This window comes from Magallana gigas, chromosome 6 (assembly GCF_963853765.1).
Source record: "Magallana gigas chromosome 6, xbMagGiga1.1, whole genome shotgun sequence".
Classification (NCBI taxonomy): Eukaryota; Metazoa; Mollusca; class Bivalvia; order Ostreida; family Ostreidae; genus Magallana; species Magallana gigas.
Genome location: NC_088858.1, coordinates 5,963,102 through 5,983,211, shown reverse-complemented (window position 1 = coordinate 5,983,211; position 20,110 = coordinate 5,963,102). Strand labels below are relative to the sequence as shown.

Below are 20,110 nucleotides of genomic sequence, written 5' to 3'. Positions count from 1 at the left end.
AGTTCGGGTTTTTAAAAACATCTTTCATCTGAAAACGGATCAACGTTTGTATTTGGTTGTGACGTCGATAAACAATTAGTTTTCAGCAATGTTGATTTCTTAACATGGAATTTACAATTTAAAGTTGCAACAACACTTTTGAAAATAGTCATTTACATACTACAATGTATATTCAATAAGACTTAATTTCAAGCAAAACTCTGATCAACAATTACATATGTACTTTTTCAAATTTAACGCAGTATTTGATATGTATAAAACATTTCCATGAATGAGTTACTAGTATTTGGGAATATCTGCCGTATGATGTAATGCAAGATTTTGATTATATGATATATTTTTACATATAATGCAATGGGAAGAAGGATGAAATCGTTCGCAAATGTTCGGATAGTTTGTGTCAAACGGCAATTTGATAAAGGCTAGTTTACTTTGTTGTTGTCCATCCAGTCATTGGCTAATAGAAAACAACGACATCATGATATTTGTGATATTTGTAAGTTTTACTACAGGGATATCATGTTGAATCACATCCTTCGGTTTTGTTGAAAAAATCTAATTATAATATATAAATAATGGCTGTTTGGGAGGGCAATAGTTGAAAATGACACCCCGAGAGAACCATTGTCAACCGACGCGAGGCGGAGGTTGACAATGGTTTTCGAGGGAAGTCAATTTTCAAATGTTGCCCTCTCAAATAGGCACTATTTATTTTATTATGAATGCCTTATTTAAAAACCTTTACTGCTTTTAATTGTGAAAATACGCGCTATTTCCTAATAAATGAAATCAGTTCTTTAAATATTCTTGTTTAAATCCGGCACGTGTATGAATTTTTTCTTGAAAGTACGTGCTACTATCTAATAAATGGAAAAAACAAAACTGCGTACAGTTACCTTAAACCATGATAACGGATATATTGTCAGACACGAACGCGAGTATTAGAACAAAATATAATTCACACTACCAAACTAACAGTACTTAATTCACATTTTTTTTGCATCTGGCCACAATGATATATGTATAATAACCGGTGTTTTGACATATTTTCAATCATGATTTTTTAAGGTATATATATTTATGTAAAAAAAGGATGAGACTATAAATAAAACAATAAATCATAGGATGGGATTAATGAACCTAGCTGAAAAGAAAAGAGGATAAACTCTTTTTATATCGCATCTTGTACGCTCTTGCAAGTGAGAAAACTAGATAAAAGATACAAAAAATTGATAAAGAAAGTATTGATTCTATCGATTTACTACAAAAATCATACAAAAACACATCGAGGGCATCTTTCCTTCACACGGATTTACAATGGATCTTCTCAGTGGAAACAGAAAAGACAATTTGTCTTCCTGACGAGGACCTTAATAGGATTATTGATGGCTACTGTCAAAGATTACAATTTCACCTCCTCGCAGTCATTTTTTGGATTGTGTGCGGAATCCTATTAGCCTTTCACCATTTTATTAGCATAGACCCGACACATTTCCGAACCCTCAATTTCTCCCCTAAGAAATTTAATGTGTGCGAGAACGAATTGTCTCGATTATACCAACTTTTCCATCTAATCTTCTTATGGTTTTCAACGGACATTACTGCTCCAGCTAAAAGTCCAGATCTTCATTGTATTTGTTTTCGGACAACTTTTTAGGGAAAATAATTTGCAGTGCAATTTGTTGTCAGGCGATAGCAATGAGATAAAAGTCCGAGACTATTCCCTTCGGTTTACATTACTTAATTGAAAGCGACAACGTATTCACTCTTCCATAATGGAAGAAAACTAATCTGCGCAAAAGATCGGTCCATAATGATTATTAATCTACTAAGACCGAAAAACAGTTCGCTAACATGCAAACCACGAATTGTCTACCGACCAATGAGAGTGCAGGGGATTACGTCATAGATAAATTCGTTATGGACAGTCTTAACTGGGTTCATTCATATCACCGCTAAACTCTACCCTTTCCTGTGGAAATCTAAGTTTTGAATTTTATAGATACAGCTAAATTCGTCATTATAATAAGCATGTAAAATGAGAAATTCAACAAACTTCTTAAATGTAATTAAGGTGTTCAACAATTCTAAATATTTACATTTTCAACAGTCTTTGTCTGTGATACATTAATTTTGAAGCCTATAGCCCAATAATTTCGTAAAGGACGAGCGACACAAAATCAGCGTGTCTTATAGCATAACCGAAAAACGGTTTTGGCTGCATCTCGTAATAATACACAGCATGTGCTACATGAAACAACAGTGGTTTTAAAATTTGTTTTAAAGTGTGCAAATTGGAAACAATATAAATATAAGTAAAAAGGAATCATTCTTCTAGTAATATGAAGTGATAATTTCGGTCGGAACGTGGTCAAATCTTTCATAAAGCCCTTTGGGCTTTTTTGGATTTGACCACGCCCCGACCAATATTATCACCTCGCAATACTCAAAGAAAATTCCTTAAATAATTCCAGTGTATTGTTTGCAAATACTTAACATGTCTTATGAACACATTTTCTGACATAGGTACACATTTGCTCAATCTAATAAGAGCCATTCTGATTACTAACTTGAGCGTAAATATTTCGTCAGTTATTGCTAAACGATAGTTACGTATTTGGGTTGCAAATGTGTGTTTTCCTATATTATAGATACGGATAATGTGAGAGTGTTTGAATCTAAAAACAATTTTATCAGAATTTTTGAAGCGTTGACATTTATTATTATTATACAAATCCAACTTTATGGCTATTCTATCATTATACATGCACAGCCTAACACCAGTGTTCAATCATTTATTGATGTATTTCTTCATTAACCAATTCATATTTAGGGCTTTAAAAAGAACCATTATCAAGCAACAAAAATACATATGAACAATACAAAACAGTTAGCAAAATAGAGCAATCTGGTAAGTCCTATGTATCCATAGGAATGTCACCTTCGTGTGACTGCAAATATTATGGCCATGACAGAGAAACCAACGAAAACACACGACAGCTTTTTGACCTCTTTGTTTCCGTTCAGTTCCTTGTAGAGAATATCAAAAAAGATTATATAAAACAGTGTTCCTGTAGCCAAGCTTTGTAAGATGGCGTCAGGAAGTAGAACGTCTTCGTAAAGCTGTGCACCTGTTGAAATAGCGATCCCGATTATAATTCCCACAGCAGCCAGAAGAGAAAATGAAGAAACACTGAAAATCATTGTACGGTGTTTTACCTCATTCCTCATGTGTTCTAGCCCCATTCCGAAAGCCAATATCCCCCGATGCATTGTGATGGCGAAACATAGGACCCAGACGTTACTCTCCATACTCTGTAGTCCTAGAGTCATTCCTTCGAACACACCGTGGAAGGATAAGGCCGTAATAAAAATGGCTGACCTCATCTGTCCTTTTCTGGAATCATCTCCCCTGCTAAGTTCTGACACAACTGATTTGACCGGAAGATCCTGGAGGGGCGCTGGTTCGATGTCAGTCTCCGGGGCTTCCTTTGTTTCTTCCTGTTCCGTCGATTTAATGAATGTGTTGTGTTCAGCTTGCAGTGTATCCTGCATGCTTATAGAGTTTACACTATGTTCGTCTAAATCACTTTCACTTCCTCCAAATCTGCAACTGCTGAACGCAAACATATTTCCACCATCATAATCTCGTTCTCTGTCCGTCAAACGCTGGAGTTTCTTGTACAGAGACCTAATGGCGTGCTCCATGAACAAAACTCCGAAGAAACCTACAACAGTGAGCAACTCGGCCACAGGGTATTGTGAGTAGGACCGTGACTGGGTCATCACAGCCTCGATCTTTTTACGAGTTTCTGGAATCAGGTGAAGGAAACATGTTCCAAGAAATATGCCCCCGGAAAAGCACTTCATGGATGAGATGGAATAATCTACTGCTTTCTGTATTCGTGCGATGTTTTCGGCAAAGTGCTGGTAGAGTTTACACGGGAAGAGCCCTAGGAGGACGGATATCACGGTGGATATTATCAGCGAGATTATTTTTGCCACCACGACATCCATGTCCACTTCCGGTGGGGACATTGGTAGGATTATTCTTTGACTTCAGTTCCAAAGCCGCCTTGTTTCTGGAGCCTAACATTTATGGGTTTGAAGTCGTCTCACGTGACGTGAACTTGACGAGATTTTCTACCGTCGCACTGGAGACATTGTCATTCATTTTACTAGTAACGAAGAAGAGAAACTGGCTAAGTATTCGCGGGGTAATTCGTGTCCGCAGAGAATCAAATATTGATGCTTCACATATGAGGGCTGCAATCCGCTGTACTTCAATGCTAATAACTAACGCCGGAATATCTTAACTTCCATCGGCACCTCCTTAATTTCGTCCCATTGCAAGGTCCTAAAAATAAAAACACAACATTACCAACAATCCTCGGATTGATGCACAAAAATGGACCAACACTGAACAGAAAAACACGGACCTTTGGCAATCAATGGGCGGCTATCGCTTTTTGTGTCGTTCCATTTGTGTGATTACCTACCGGCATCAGATTTCTGACAATGCCTTTTCGATCTGATTTTCATGTCATGAAGCTAATTTGCCCTTCTCATCCTCGATAAAAACTTGGGTGCTTTTAGTGGCGAGTCGAATGCGGAAGAGCCACTCTTCCTGATTTCACTGCGTGATGTGTTTGGGTATTTGTAAAATTCTAAAGGGTTGGGAAGACCTTCTTTAAGTAATTTCATGAAATTATCGCTTGTCTGTTTTAAGTGAAAGGCGAGTGTTGATTTTCTTGATATATAATGGGTTAGCAGCGTGTTCAGTAAACGCGACTCACTGTGTTAGAATTGATTGGGATGCCGAGTTTGGCCTGAGTGATTTAAAAGCAAATATATGTTGAGATATCAGAATTCTTCTATACCACAGCAAGACAGTATGCTTTATTATAATAAAGACCCCAGTCATAGCCGAGATTTGTCCAAATGATACAAAGATGCGATCAGATTTAATGATAAACGTAAACATTCAGCGCCACCCCGTGGTTAAACGTTTTCAAATATTAAAGAAAGTTAATTAATCCTCATTAATATCGATCCTTGGTGAACGCTGAATTTAGATGTCAACACACTTTAACACGACACAACTATTTGAGAAATAACGACATTATTTCAATAATTCTGTGAGGCGGGCAATATGGCAGATTTCCTGTTGACCCTTCGTCTCCAGGTATTTACAGTTGGAATGGCCGACAATAGTGATATTTGCCTGCTGGAGACTCCCGATTCCCCTCTCTGACTTTTCATCGAGCTTTTAATCTATATTCATTGAGTGTAATTAAACGCAATGACAAATATTTCGTTAGGCTGTTTGACCTTCCTTCCATGCTTATAATCACTAAAAGCCCTGAATTACCCAACAAAAACAGAGATTGTAGCACTTTTGCCCACTGAATTCATCATAGCTTTGAGTAATTCTACAGTTTTACCGATATCACGGCACACAATAGTTTTATAGTATTGTTGTTTTATTATAGCATGTACCATACTCGGTAATGAATTTTGATTAATTAAAGAGGAACCTTACTTGGCATTATTTCGGTTAAAGTGATTTTTTTTCTCTTGAAATATATACCGGTATGTTTGACATTATGTGTAATTAAAAGCCACCAAAATTCATACTTCATCAGGTTATATTTCTGAATCTCATCAATATGTATACCCCTTTTTATAACACGTTGAAAGAGGCCGATTTGGGTTTTTTTGCGGAAAAACAACAATAGCAAAACTCTTTATTTTTTAACCATATGTAAACCAACTTAAGTTTATTTGCGAAGTTTCACGAAAATCGACCGTCTGGTTCTTTTTAGGGACCATCTCAAAATAGAGGTACATTCACTACAGGAATATATAGGAAACTGTCATTTCCCACATCAAAGCAGATTAAAAAAAATACTACACTACAATAGCTTTTTACCTTATATGTAAAAAATACTATATTCTACCCTCTGGGTTTTAGTGGCGGCCATCTCAAATAATTAATAGCAACAAATTTTGCTATATATTTGTATCATTACGAATGAAGATTAGAAAAATGGATTCATTCAAAAAATAAGGAAAATGTTCTCGAGGATAGCATCATTCTGTATATAATATTTCAACGGCGTACAATTTTTACTTTTTCTTTAATGTTATTTTTTCTTATAACGTTCTCCTGTAATGCTTCATTTTATCATAACGTCATAAAAGCGCAATGGCAACGCTCCCCTACCCCACAACGGAAAAATCGTTAAAAAATAAAAATTTCCTTAAAAAATATAAATATTTTTATCTGTATTTTATTTATTGTGTTCAATTTTATAAATGATATCGAAAAAATCTCATAAGAAGTATAAATCAACTGTATTATACTAGAATGCGCAAAAACATGCGCATTGAAAACTAAAGTTGGCCTCCTTAAAATCGTTTGCATTTCAAGTTGATAATTTCAAATTTTCAATGCAGTGTTTACAAAACTTCTTGTTCAATAATAATCTCATTTGAGTGGGGACTCACTTTATCCCCATAGCCCAGCTGGGCAACTCAGACCCCAAGTTTCTTTTATGTCTGCAAATATCATTAATATTTTTCCCCAACATATTATAGGGAAGAGAACTGGCCAAGTCTATATAATACCCGGCATTGCATGCCATTTTGTTTAGAACAGAGGATCATGGCTTGCATGGATCTTTGTTATTAGTTTTAGCTAGCAGACACAGTAATTCGGTCTTATTAATAAATCTATAGCCCCACTGCAAGATGGCTCGGTATTTTTGAAGATCACACGAAGAAGAACTGTTTTTTGCCTGGAAGCGGACCCAATACTGGTCGTCCCTCGGGAACAACTTAATCCTTAAATATTCACCAACACGTCATTTCTTCCTTTATGGCTGTAACGTTAAGACTGTCGAGACCGCGATTAATTAACCCCAAGGAATAGTCCCCGTGCATCTCTATCCAAGGCCCTAACCAAGTTTAGACAATAGACGCATTTAGACAGCCTCCAGAAATTTATTATTCTTACAGCTAAATGCAGTCCACTTGAGAATTAACGGCAAAGTTATGTGTATGTCTGAAAGCCCTGTGCATGGTCCATTATCAATTTTGTCTGAACATTAGGAAGAAACGACTTCAGTTCTAAAAGCTTTGGAATGTAGAGCGGCCGCATCTGTTTTTTCTGGCTTTACTTGAGTAATTTGACAGCACTGCGCCAAACAGATCTCAAATTTAGTCCAGTTCACGGGAAGTAAATCGGTTAGAACGTATACATTACAATCATTTACTATATAGTATCCTTTTTCTGATAACTATCAGTTGCTCAAATATCAGTTTTATGACTTTTCTCCTTTCTTTTATTCATTTTTTTTTCTTTTCTAAGACATTTGAAACCAAAATGGAAGTGAGTCTTGAATCAATCAATGGTAGATGTGCAATCTTGGGGGTAAAACTTTGTATTAACGATCCGGACCACGCCAGGCTACTTGGAACTTCAGGAAGAGATCGTAAATATTTCACAGACTTGGAGAAAGCTCTGTCAAACCATATTTATCATTGTTTTAAAACAAAGATGCCCGTTGATCGATTTAGTTTCTGTAAGTGTCAAGTCTTCAGGAGCAGCAGTTACCCTTTGCCAAATCAACAGTCACGACAAGCCATGCCGACAGTTGGCATGCATGCACGTGTATCGCATGTACTCAACACTGGCTCATCGAAATACAGGAAATTTTCTTTTTAAAATGATCTACCTCCAGCATGTGTTTATGTTAGGATTCGTATTTTAATGATATTTTTAATCAGATTTTACAAAAACTGGTCCTTGTTGTCCTCTTATTCATTAATAAAGCTGATGACGAATTGTTGCATCAGTTGATTTAGAGTTTAGAATGAAAATAAAATTTAAAAATTTTGAAATTATGTTTTTGCACCAGTTATCTGCAATTTCTTTCACGTCCTTGTCGATCTGTTGTCATTTTTTTTTTTGTCATTTTTTTTTCTCTTTTCTTTTCGGTTTACATCTTTGTTCAACGACAAAGTTTATATTCGATTCCTATGTCTAATGAACACGTGTATTTGGTTACACCCACCATATTTTTCCGTGTATTGGAATAGATGTGCTCGACTGTAAGCCGATCTCTGAGACAAATGAAAGATCTTTAGTCAGTCTTAATCAGGTTTAGTCATGTACGCGTCCTTTAAGTAGGTATCTTCAGCGATTTGTTTATGAAGATTTCTAGCGAAAGTTCCGTTTATGGTTTTTTTTTAATTATTGATGATTTCTGACTTAAGTTTCTTTCTAGATGTTGAACTTTTCGGCAGTGTGAAACCTCCTTTATTTCCGGCACTGAGGACATTAATTTCTGAAAGGATGTTCTTGCACTTTGCAAAAAAAAAAAACCCACCCCCTCCAAAAAATTACCACAAACTCGAACTAAATGAGCCGATTGTGTGTTTCCAAAATATCACTCCGAGTAAGTTACCATTGTCACCTCATCCCAAAAAAAATTCAGAGTTTAGAATATCAAGTTTTATATTTTTCACATCTGTGGGGTGTGAATTGTACTGTAGAAATCCCAATACTACAATAGGGCAAAATTTCGATGATTGATTGATATTTATTGTCCCAAACGAGCATCATTATTTACAGTCATCGCGCAGGAGCCAAGAACCACTTTAAATACTCAGTTTAATATGCGTTCCTTTAAATTATTGATCAATCCAAAATTATGACAAGAAAATCTGATACAAGTTAAATGTTTTATATCTACGAGAGATCGAAGCTATTACCGTATATATTTCATATAGTATTTCTTACTTTCCTTTTTTTTTCTTATATTGCTATTTCGAAAAAGATTATTTATCAAATTATAATTCTTTGATGGGATAAAGGCTTAATTTGTCTTCGAATTCTATAATGTACTTGTTTGATTTATGGATGAATGCATGAATTGAAAAACTATCGAAATTTGAGTTTTAAAATCATTTCAAGGACCAATAAAAGTGGACTTAAAAACAAAATATTTGGTTGTTCAAACTATCTCCTTCGATTTTAAGTCATGTCGAATTTGTTAAATAATTTACATGCGAGAGAGTGGATAAGATGCACTGGTTTTATCTACATGGGCTCTCTGTCTGTATATCACCTCACCGTCAAAATGGACCCTATTATGCAATCAGCCTATTTTAGTGAAATCGATACCCTCTCTACATCTGATCCATGGCTCGCGCTGATAGGCGGCATTAGACCGTCTTTCTGATCTCTATCAATCGTATCTCTATATTACATTTACAAATTGCTCCATAAATAAAAGTCAAGAAATTACCAAGCACACTTTGAGCCCTATACTCGTGTTTTTCCTCGTTGTTTTCTCCCAATCAATAACAAAAAAGTGGCATCTTGTGAGACATCAATTTATCACGACAACAATGGACCAATTTAAACAATCAAAATCGTTATGTTGGTCTGAGAATCGATGAACGTTTTTAAAATAATTCTATCAAAACGAAATTTGTGCCCTGCCAAAATATTTAAATCGAACAATGTTAATGAATGGGCTGGGTCAAGATCAAACACCTCTATTGAAATTGTATTTAATTACTACGGTAAAAATCAAATTTTTGTTGTAAGCATTTTTTTGTTTGAACTTCGACAAATTTTTATGAATTTACTAATCAGGAAACGATCGGTCTCAAAATACATATTTTTGTTACCGCTGTTTAAATACACTTGAATGGGTGGCAAAAAGATTTTCCTTGTCCGTGATACATCGAAGGCTCACAGATTGATTAATGCTCATATATGCTCAGAAACTTAACAAGACATTTCATGAGATAAAGCACATCTCTTCACGCAAGGAAACTATTGTATTTCTGCTGTAAAACCACTAATTATCCATATTCAGCGCTGTCTCCGAGATTCTAATGAACGACGGGAAAGGAAAAGAGGACCCCAGCCTCCGAAAAAGCACCAAATCACGCATGGCGGACGATCCAACCTGATCAAAGATCTATCGATTGATAAGTTGAAAGTGAACACGAAACTTGATCAGAGTCATTAGACGCAACAATCTATGTAATATCATTGTAGTCAGTGCGATCTTCATTAAAAATTCATACTGACAAAAAATACATCGCCATAGTTTATTGTTTTATAAATACAAAACCAAGCCGGAGTTCGACTCCGGGTATACCTTTAAATCATTCATTACATACATAACTGTTAGTTTTCCCAATGAATAATATATAATCATCTCAAAGAAAATGTTGCATATAAACCGCTTTAAAATATTATCAGATCGTTAAAATAAACAACTTCCCATCTGTCAATTTTTCACGTACATATAATATATTATAGAACAATTTTACCGTTAATCTTGAACGGGATTTTTCAATTTTTATCAATTATCACGCAAAAAGAAAATCATTTGGATGAAAGGACCTAACACTAAAATCTTCCCAGTCTGATATTATTCACAAGGTTAACACAATCGTTTGATTTACCTGTAGGGTGCCCGGTTCTGTCCAGGTATCTCCAGGTATCGTCAGGTATCTCCCTCAGCAGCTAGCGTGTCCGAGAATTCTCCGTTCCACGTTCAGCTTCGGTTGTTCCGGTGACCACGAGTGTTGTCTACACAATTGTCCATGCTGAATCAGTTATTGATCTACGGATACCTGGCTCTCCCGCCCTCCCAGTAATTCACCGGCTCTAACGTTTACTTCATTAATCTCCGATAAGTTACCTATGATGTATAATGAATGGTCCCCATGCCACCTGCGCTGTGTGCTTGATCTGCCCTAGACCTCGTAATCACGCGCATTGAGTTGCAGTCATTGCATCACAAACAAACCGGAGGAGATCTCTTCTTTCGCCAAATATTGATAATTTGTGTACTCAGAGCCTATTTATGAATATGAACGTTGGCTTTGGGCTATTCTGTTCTGGCTTCCTTGTATAAGGTTTAAATATAAAGAACGGATAATCAGAATCTAATAAAAATACCGTACACATACGTACATGTAATCTCGCGAATCACAAAAAATGGGAAGCAGTTGCCATAATTATTTATATTAATAGACATTCTCCTATATTACAGCAAAAAAGGAAGAATTCTAACGACGAATTCCGCAATATTACATACAAAAGGCAGTTCAAAATACAAGTAGAAAGGTCTCTGTACAGTAGATTTAATGATAATGTCTTCCACACAATAAGAATTAAAATTATATATATTTACTAAGTTCCTTCACTTACAAAAATTGACGATGTTTACTCAGAGCAACAATACTTAAGGGATCTCATTTAAGCTTTGATAATCAATTTATGAACAGGGCACTTCGACTCCTTTAATTTTTTTTTAAAGAAGTGAAGTTGAGAAATGTTAATAAATCAATTAGAATATCAAAATTTGTTAATGAGACCATTTGTTTATCCTCAAATAATCATTAATCATGTAATCCTGATTTTTTTTATTAATTAAAATTTCCAAACGTATATTATTTTCAATTCTGAAAAATAAGTTAGTGTTTGTATCTATTTTTTATCACTCTTTATCGACAATCAAGTACAATTTACATCAGTCTGATTGAATGTAAATAAAAAGTCATTTAAAGCAATCAAACATGGCGTCTCTTTGGAAACCGGAAGTTAATCAGTACGTTCTTGGATCCGTCAAAATTCTGTCTATTTTCCGTCTTTCGCAAATAGCCTGTAGATGATCTCAAATCGCGATTACAACCCGACCGAATAACCGTTGGATCTAAAGACATGCAATTTTCTATAGAAGTCTTGAAAGTCTTTGTCAGCCACATATTCCTAGAAAATTAAACTTCAATAGACGGCATGTCTTTGGTCTTTTCAGAAGAAATGATGATATTCCAAACCTCATCGGGATTTCAATTAAAGTAAATGATGTATCGATTTATTGTTCCTGGAATTTTATGACATCAATTACAAGTACAAAGACTAGAGGATAAACGTATCAGGTTTTCCTCTCCCAATATTTTGGTTCACTTCTTCCTTCAGACGGATAGCCCGATATCTGATTGCCTGTAATCCTTTGATCTACCTCAATTATTCCGGGCTTGACATTTCAATATTGCAAGCATTCAAAGCTTTCGGCTTTTTTTTTAACAACACACGATAGTCTACATTAATCATATTACGCTGTAACGAATAGGGTAACGCCTCTCAACCCCTGTTTTTTCTGATTCTTTTTTTTTCTTTGGAGTTTAAGTAGTGGGCCGTCAAGTTATGTCCAAGCTGTCCATACGAATCAGACTGAGGGCTGCAGATCTTCAGCAAATTATGTCACTTCTTTGTGTTAAACATAAATATGACGTTTGTATTATAAATTATAATAAAATTACCACCATTTCTCATTTCCTACGTATTTGTAAATTATCGCCCTTAAACCCCCGTAGAAATAAATGATTAATCATTATCAATACTAACTATGGGGATTCTTAAAAACTTAGACACTTATTTGTTTTGTTTTGAATAAATTGAGACATCCAATAAATAAGATATCTTGTATGTGTTTAAATAATCTTCGTGTGGTTTAGCAATCATTTAATAAAGTTTATGTGAAACAATATGACTAAAATTGTAAGGGTATGTTTTTGAAACATATTTTACAAAGAATAAGAACCATTTTAACAAGAGCTTGGACATTGGATAGTTGTGTTAAGCAGCAATGTGACGTAGGCCTGTCTATTTCATTGCTGGTCACTCATATGGCCTTTTGAAATCAACAAGATTGGTCTGTCTTTTGAGCTATGACTACGCAAACGGTTTACATTTCGCTTGAACCAGCGTCATTTTAACTTGTTTTGATGCAAGAATAGATAATTACGTCCTACTGAAAGTCCAAGGTCTTGTTAAAATGGTTATAGGTTTTGTGTCCGGAACAAAATTTACGTGAAAAAAGGAATTTTAAGAAACATATTGTGTGTCTGTTGGGTTCTACTTTTTGTAAACAGTTCTGATCTCATGTTACCTATGCAATACTATAACATTTTGATTTGCTACAGAGGTGTAGGTTTCCGGGCCACTTGGACTGACATTGGCCACCTTTTTTTCTTTCGAGTACTATAATACAGTGACATGTATGCAGAAATCATTTGATTTGTTTAAGGTTATAGTGGCTACATTAGATTACGAAAGCTATTAATATATACGATTTTTTGGTCTTAGGTGGCACGGGACAGGTTTTTTTGATACAATTCATTGTAGCCAAGGGGTGCATGTCTTCGGAACTCTGTAACTAGAATTTCATCAGTTCCCATTCAGCACACCTTTAACTCACCCTTTATATGGCCAATCACCAATTTCTGAAGAAAATTACTAGTCAAAACCTGTAAAATTCTCTACATACTGGTTTTTATGAGATTTTGACCCTTTCATATTTTGCTAATTTTTCATGATTTTTCAGCTTTTTTAGACCTCACCCAGCTAATTCCCTGCAGAGAGTTGACCTTCCGTACCGCGTGCATGTTGCACTATTACATGCCAGAAACTTGGATGTATAGTTTACAATGCCCCATCCATCTACTTTTCGTGTTATTTTACCTCCCGTCTGTAACTTGCACTTTCACTGTGTAAAGTCAACACAACAGTCATAGCCGCAAGTTTCGCATTTTACTTCTGATTCTCATGTACCTAACATATGGGGCCTACATGTTGCATATCAATTTCAACAAGAGACACCCCTCTTACTAATGATAATCATTAAAAATCATTTCATGAATTTTAGCAACACTCATAAGCCTTCAAGTACAGCAGCTCTCAAATTTACAAAAATATTGACGGTTACTTTATTCGAAACTGTCCCTTGCTACCTTATAATGGAGAAAGTGGAAAATCTTACTGACTAACTCTACAAAAGAAAGGAGTCATGACAACACACCAGTGTTGCTATCTTGTATAAGAGCGCTGCAAATAATGTGTTCCAATCCTTCTATCTTCTATTTCATAAAAACACTTTGATGTAAAACTGAGACAAATAAAAGAATTAACAATATTTTATAATGTTCATTGCGCGACACTTGTTTCGTTCCCTCATTTAATCACTAATTCAGAATCAGTCTTTTCAATAGCACTTTTGAATTTCCTTTGCAATAATATCATAAAATACATAAAATAAAAGAGAAAACAGCATTTGAAAGAACACCACCTTGCATCAGACCTCGTCAAAATCGAAACCATCAGCTACTAGTCCATATGTTCTTTTGGGTCTCTATACATTTAAAAAATTAATTTTAATAACAAAAGAAATTCGCCGCCACCTGAGATTGGCTTTTTTTTAGTAGTATAAGCTATAAAATAAATGTTCAGTTTTACAGTAAAGATAAACAAATTATTTGCATAAAAGATTTCTTCGAAAGCTCACCCATCATTAATGCATGACAACAGAAAATGTTGCTATAATTGTGATCACACTCCCTTTTTCGTTTCATACAAAAATTTCATGAAATTGTATATTTTGTCTAGGAAGTAATAATGATCATATATTTTAATGAGCTGTCATTTAAAATGGCCCTTTATTAAAGCTATGAATCCGCCCATGGAGTTGTATTGGTGGATTATAGTAATCAAAACAGGACAATTTTTAATGTTCAAAATTTACCCTTCTTATTTAATACTAGTATCTTCACTTATTAAGTGTCATTAGAGTGTCTTATAAAATGGTTATAAAATCAGGGTATCACACATTAATGGCTGCGCTCTGAAGTGTTTAATCTCGGTCTTACACAAGCTTGTTTCGATGGTGGCGATAAAGTCTTGCATTATAAATATAATCCATTTAGATAGAGACGGAATTAAAATGATTAAATATTAATCGATATTGATTCCATTGGGACTAGGTCGCTTTACTGAAGTAACCGTTATATAAGAGCTAGGATCAATATGTGCATTAATTTTAAAACCATGAAAGTCGGATTTTTCTTTCTGATGACCCCCCCCCCCCCCCCAGACCACGCCCCATCCCAACTCCTAACTTCTTGATTGTTATTGGATATTGAAATTAAAAGATATTAAAAACAAAGAGAATTAATAATTGTAATATCTTTGTGGTCTTATTTTGCTATTTTGCAGTTGTTGTTAATTCGTTCAATTGAATCGACTTAACTTCTACTTTGCTTTTTGCCAATATATTTTCTATATAAAAATGTAGTTTTTTTTCCATTGAAATAAGATTCTCATTTAACAAGAAAAAGAAAAAAAATACCATCTATTTAACAGCACATGAAAAAATGCATACATTCAAAAGATAAAAATTCAACATCCAATCATTATCAATATAACAACTTTGGTAAACAAAAATTTGCATAAAAGTGTTAACAAGTGACGATCAATGTCCAAACTAAAACACACGGGGATTCTTTTAATCACGTTTCTTTGGCAGCAATCACAATCGGATTAAATAGAAAACATCAAGCGCAGGATACGAACCTTCAATGGGATGCTTAAGAACTAAAAGCATTAATGGATATAGAATAATTCCATTTGTACCACTGTCGGTGGAATTTTTATCGCTTCCTTTGGAAACAAAAACACACAATTCAAAACAATTACAAATTACTGGTGCAGCCTCGGACACAGCTAGATTGGATATCCTTCTATGGTAATACATAAAAGATCTTTTACATTTATTGCATCCGGTAATCCATGGGCTCGCAAACACGTTAAGACAACAAGGTGATATCTGTTCAATCAGACACAGATTTGGAATAACCGTATTTCCTTCAAATGAACTTGCTTTGTTTGTTAATGGTAGTAAAACACTGATTCGGAGTGTCGTATCAGACATATCAATTAATTTAACATGTATGACCGGTGACCCCCAGGTACAAAACAGAAGAATGGTATACGTATAGGCTAGAAAATGTATTTTATAAAAGGGGTTCACCAATATCTCCTCGTCAGTAATTTAACATGAAAATTAAGATAAAGGTGTCGATGTGCCAAACAAGTGATAGAACACCATCGTTTAAAGTCAGATCTCCCGAGTGTTAGAGCGACGCGTATTTACATTGAATAAGATATGAAGAAAATATAAAAAAAAATGTGTATTGAAACATAATAAAAATAGCTTTCAAATAAAAAACAAACATACACCCATGCTCCTTTTCTCCTTTATTTTTACCACATGCAATCTCGGTACATTACATAATATAAACATACTGAATATTTGGTCGTTACTAGGATTTGTAAGATTTTAAATTAGTGTTTTCCAATATAAACCCATTATCATAAAACTGAATATTTTACCGAAAAGGAAGCACAAGTGCAAATTTTTTTAAGAAAATAAGATTTGAGCCTCCTGTGAGCCGAAAATCTACGATTTATCAATATAAATTATTAAGAATTTATGAATTTATTGCGATGTTGCTAAATTTTTTAATTCTATGTCTGTCATATTCGCACTTTTCACTGACACGAATTTGCACTTTTTGTACACGTATTTGCATAATGACATTTTATCATATTTACAATGATCTTTGTATTAAAAAAAACAACACTTTATTACTCCGGGTGAGGCATTTTTAACACCTTTCGTTTTTGTTTAATATATTACTAAGATATAAATTTTATTCATATTTCAAACATATACACTAAAAAACATTCTGTTTTCATAAGTTAGTAATTCTTTGAAGAACAAAAAACTATTTTCAAATAAACTTTTACCACTATTTATATAACCTTTATATAATATTTAACATGGAACGAGTCCAGCTTACATTAAAATAAAAAAAAGAATTGTGAGTCAAATGTCTCGCTTGTAACTGAACAACTCCATTACATTTAATTATCAATGAAGTAAATTCAATTAAAATAAAATGAATTAAATTATTGATTTTGTATTCTCAATTCTCAACAGAGAGAGAGAGAGAGAGAGAGAGAGAGAGAGAGAGAGAGAGAGAGAGAGAGAGAGAGAGAGAGAGAGAGAGAGAGAGAGAGAGAAAGAGAGAGAAAATAGTCGAATAAGTTCAAGCGCAACTTATTATTTACTTTCATTTTCGCGACACTATGTATAGGGGTATGTATTTGTTGATATTTTTTGTGATATTATGAGAGATGTACAAATATCTTTACGCATATTTACTGAGGTAGGAAACTCTTTAATTTAGATACACATGCACAATGACATTAACATGACACTTTTCAAGAATTGAAGTCTAAAATCACTGACGGACTTATTTTGGGACGGGAAAGAAAGACAACTCCATTGTAGAACAGATTTTTTGAAAATTGTTATTATTTTAATCTATGGATATAATCTAAAGAATAACAAATAGTCACAAAAGCTACTTATCAAACAAATGATTTTTTTTACAAAGAAATTGAAACGAAAAAGCGAAATTTCAGACAAATTTGAACCGATTCCGATTTAAAATAATCTGATCCTGAGCAGAATTATTTTAAGATTGAATTATAAAAACACTACCATTTTTTCTGAATAATTGATATGCATAATAAAATCAGTAAATGAAACCAGCTGAACAACCCGGAATTTTCCAAAACTGCGATAATTCTGTCGTGTTGTAACTTTATGTGATTAAATGTTTTTACAATTTATACTTAATTCCACTATTTTATTTCAATTTCTTGTTGAACTATGTTTGTATAGCAATTGTTTAATGGGAGTTGCAGTTTATTTGTAGTTTTGGTCCATAGGTTTAAAAATATCTTCAGTTCTTGATTGTCATTATCATATAATTTTTTTTTTTCAAAAATATTCTAAGGTATATATGGCCGTCTTTGGAATGTATTTAAGGAATAAGGAACCATTATTTGAGTATTATGAGGTAATAATTTCGGTCGGGGCGTGGTCAAATCCAATAAAGCCCGAAGGGCTTTTTCAGTGATAGATTTGACCACGCTCCGACCGAAATTATTACCTCATAATATTCAAAGAATGATTCCTTACTAACCACTATTTTTTATGTAGCACGTGCTTTGTATTACTACGCGGCACAACCACTACCGTTTTTCGGTAATGCTGATAAGACACTCCCATTTTGTGTCATTCAAGTTTTATGAAGTTACTAGTATTGGGTTTTAGGGTTCAAAATTGATTCGTAATATTATCACAGACAAAGACAGTTAAAAATGTAAATATTTACACTATTTATAGATAATTGTATTATGGATTAATGGTACCAAAGTTTTAGCTATAAAATATCCTCTTCGCAGCTAAAACGATGTTTCTGGTTTCTATTATAATATACAGAAAAAACCATAAAACAATTTGAAGACAATATCATGTCATTTTTGTATGAACATTTTTTTTAAAAATGATTCTTTATCGATCCATCAAATAATGCTTTGATATATCGAACCACCTTAACCATTCCCTGTGTTCATATATAAGTCGTAGATTGATGTTTTGCGGTATCCAAAAGATTTTTATATTTCGCGCTAATTAGGTGCCAAATATGACGCCTTTCTGTATGATAATGCGTTGCCAGAACTTCTATTATCACATAAACATGAGCCAATATAATTATGTTTTGGAGCCCATTTCGATGTCTTGCAGATGTGCTTTAAGGATAAGAAATATTTGATTCCTACCCTGGGTGCCAAGTGGAGGCAGGGGAATGACCTTTTCCATACTCCTGTGATAATAGATAAACTGAATGTTTCATCATATAATATTCCTTTGGAATATGATTTATTTTGTCTTTTAGGCGTGAAGTATAAGCTAAGATTTGTGATATCTCCCACATTTGCATTGAAATACATGTACATGCACTTATTTTTTGTTAATGAATTTCTACATAAATGTGTACATGTATATTGTATTATTAGAGTGTACCAAAACTTTATGCAACAGACCATGATTTGATTACAACTGAACCGAGACCTTCCACACCAAAATGGGTCTCCTTTTCAGAGGAGCGATGTCACGTGTTTCACGGATTCCCGGCTGTGCTTATCTTTCGAGCACCACCAAAGCCACACCGGAAGTTAAAGTTCACAAAAATCGTCTCAGCAAACAGCTGACCTTACGGTCTGTGGCCCAATACCCGGAGAAGAAACCACGTGACCTTGTTTTGTTCTATGAATGGTTATATCCAAATGGTAAGGCTGTTGACAAGTACTGTATGCTTTACCATGAACTTGGATTTGATGTTCTGACAATAAAGGGGCAGATGGCGTCCTTTGTTTGGCCGCCAGTGTCTGTAAAGCTATCGCAAGAGATTCTTGCTTTTCTGAAAAACAAACGGAATCCAAAGGAAGACAAATATATTGTCCATGCCTTCTCCATTGGTGCTTACAATTTTACGACGTGTTCCATGATCTCTAGTAGCCAAAGCAGCGAGTTTGGCTTCTTTCGGGAGAACATCCGGGGTCAGGTCTTTGACAGTGTAGTGGCGGGGAGCTACGACCACATGGTCACTGGAATCTGTGAAAGCTTATCTGTTCCACGACCCCTCAGGAAACCGTTACACGTACTCATGGACTCGTTCTTCAAGCTCACAAAGAAAAAAACCACAGACGTATACGACCAAATGGTGAACCATTTCTGGGGGAGTGTGGTAAAGGTCCCTACACTGGTTTTCTTTTCTGAGAACGACCCTATGTGTGATGCCTCCTACGTCACGAAAGAGATAACCAAGTGGAAAGAGAAAGAGCTGGACGTGACGTCCGTCTCCTGGAAGAAATCTATACACGCGGCACATCTAAAAGAGCACCCTCAGGATTATATGAGAGAATGGAATGCACTGATGAATAAACTTGGAAGGTGAAGAAGTTCCGAGTACAAAGTTGTAATGATGAGAGCGCGTGAAAAACAACCAAGACATTAGTACTTATAGTAAGACATAAGTACTTATAGTAAGACATTAGTACTTATAGTAAGACATTAGTACTTATAGTAAGACATTAGTACTTATAGTAAGACATTAGTACTTATAGTAAGCACTAAAAGATGTTCTTACTAGAGAATTTACTATCGTAATTATTGACAATACACAATTTCTCAAGAAGGAAAACAATGTAGTACTGAATGCAAACTTATATTGTATGTAGCTTTGTAAATACTTTGAAATGATATCTGTTTGATGAAAAAATTAAATTAACATGCACAATTAGACAAATATTTAATCATATACC

The 20,110-nt window shown here is 34.5% G+C and overlaps 2 protein-coding genes across 4 annotated transcripts; one reads left to right on the top strand and one right to left on the bottom strand.

Annotated features, from left to right (window-relative positions):
* Window positions 1–2,779: 2,779 nt before the first annotated feature.
* LOC105347910 (zinc transporter ZIP3) lies at window positions 2,780–10,891 on the bottom strand. Of its 2 annotated transcripts, none has more exons than XM_011457159.4 (2): window positions 10,492–10,891; window positions 2,780–4,357 (listed from the first exon to the last, which is right to left on the bottom strand). In XM_011457159.4, exon 2 carries the CDS (start codon window positions 4,036–4,038, stop codon window positions 2,938–2,940), a length of 1,101 nt encoding a protein of 366 aa, XP_011455461.2. In that variant the 5' UTR covers window positions 4,039–4,357; window positions 10,492–10,891; the 3' UTR covers window positions 2,780–2,937. The 2 variants fall into 2 exon arrangements, with proteins under 2 accessions (XP_011455461.2, XP_065943950.1); XM_066087878.1 differs by lacking the exon at window positions 10,492–10,891 and adding an exon at window positions 4,440–4,646.
* A 6,095-nt stretch (window positions 10,892–16,986) lies between these two features.
* Window positions 16,987–19,777, top strand: LOC105347909 (uncharacterized). 2 transcript variants are annotated; one of them, XM_011457158.4, is made up of 2 exons: window positions 16,987–17,030; window positions 18,803–19,777. In XM_011457158.4, exon 2 carries the CDS (start codon window positions 18,871–18,873, stop codon window positions 19,741–19,743), a length of 873 nt encoding a protein of 290 aa, XP_011455460.3. In that variant the 5' UTR covers window positions 16,987–17,030; window positions 18,803–18,870; the 3' UTR covers window positions 19,744–19,777. The 2 variants fall into 2 exon arrangements, with proteins under 2 accessions (XP_011455460.3, XP_019930746.3); XM_020075187.3 differs by lacking the exon at window positions 16,987–17,030 and adding an exon at window positions 17,039–17,100.
* Window positions 19,778–20,110: the final 333 nt, after the last annotated feature.

Bases quoted from the DNA above. Each gene is read 5' to 3' on its own strand.
- LOC105347910 (XM_011457159.4), bottom strand. From the start codon at position 4,038: ATGTCCCCACCGGAAGTGGACATGGATGTCGTGGTGGCAAAAATAATC.
- LOC105347909 (XM_011457158.4), top strand. From the start codon at position 18,871: ATGGGTCTCCTTTTCAGAGGAGCGATGTCACGTGTTTCACGGATTCCC.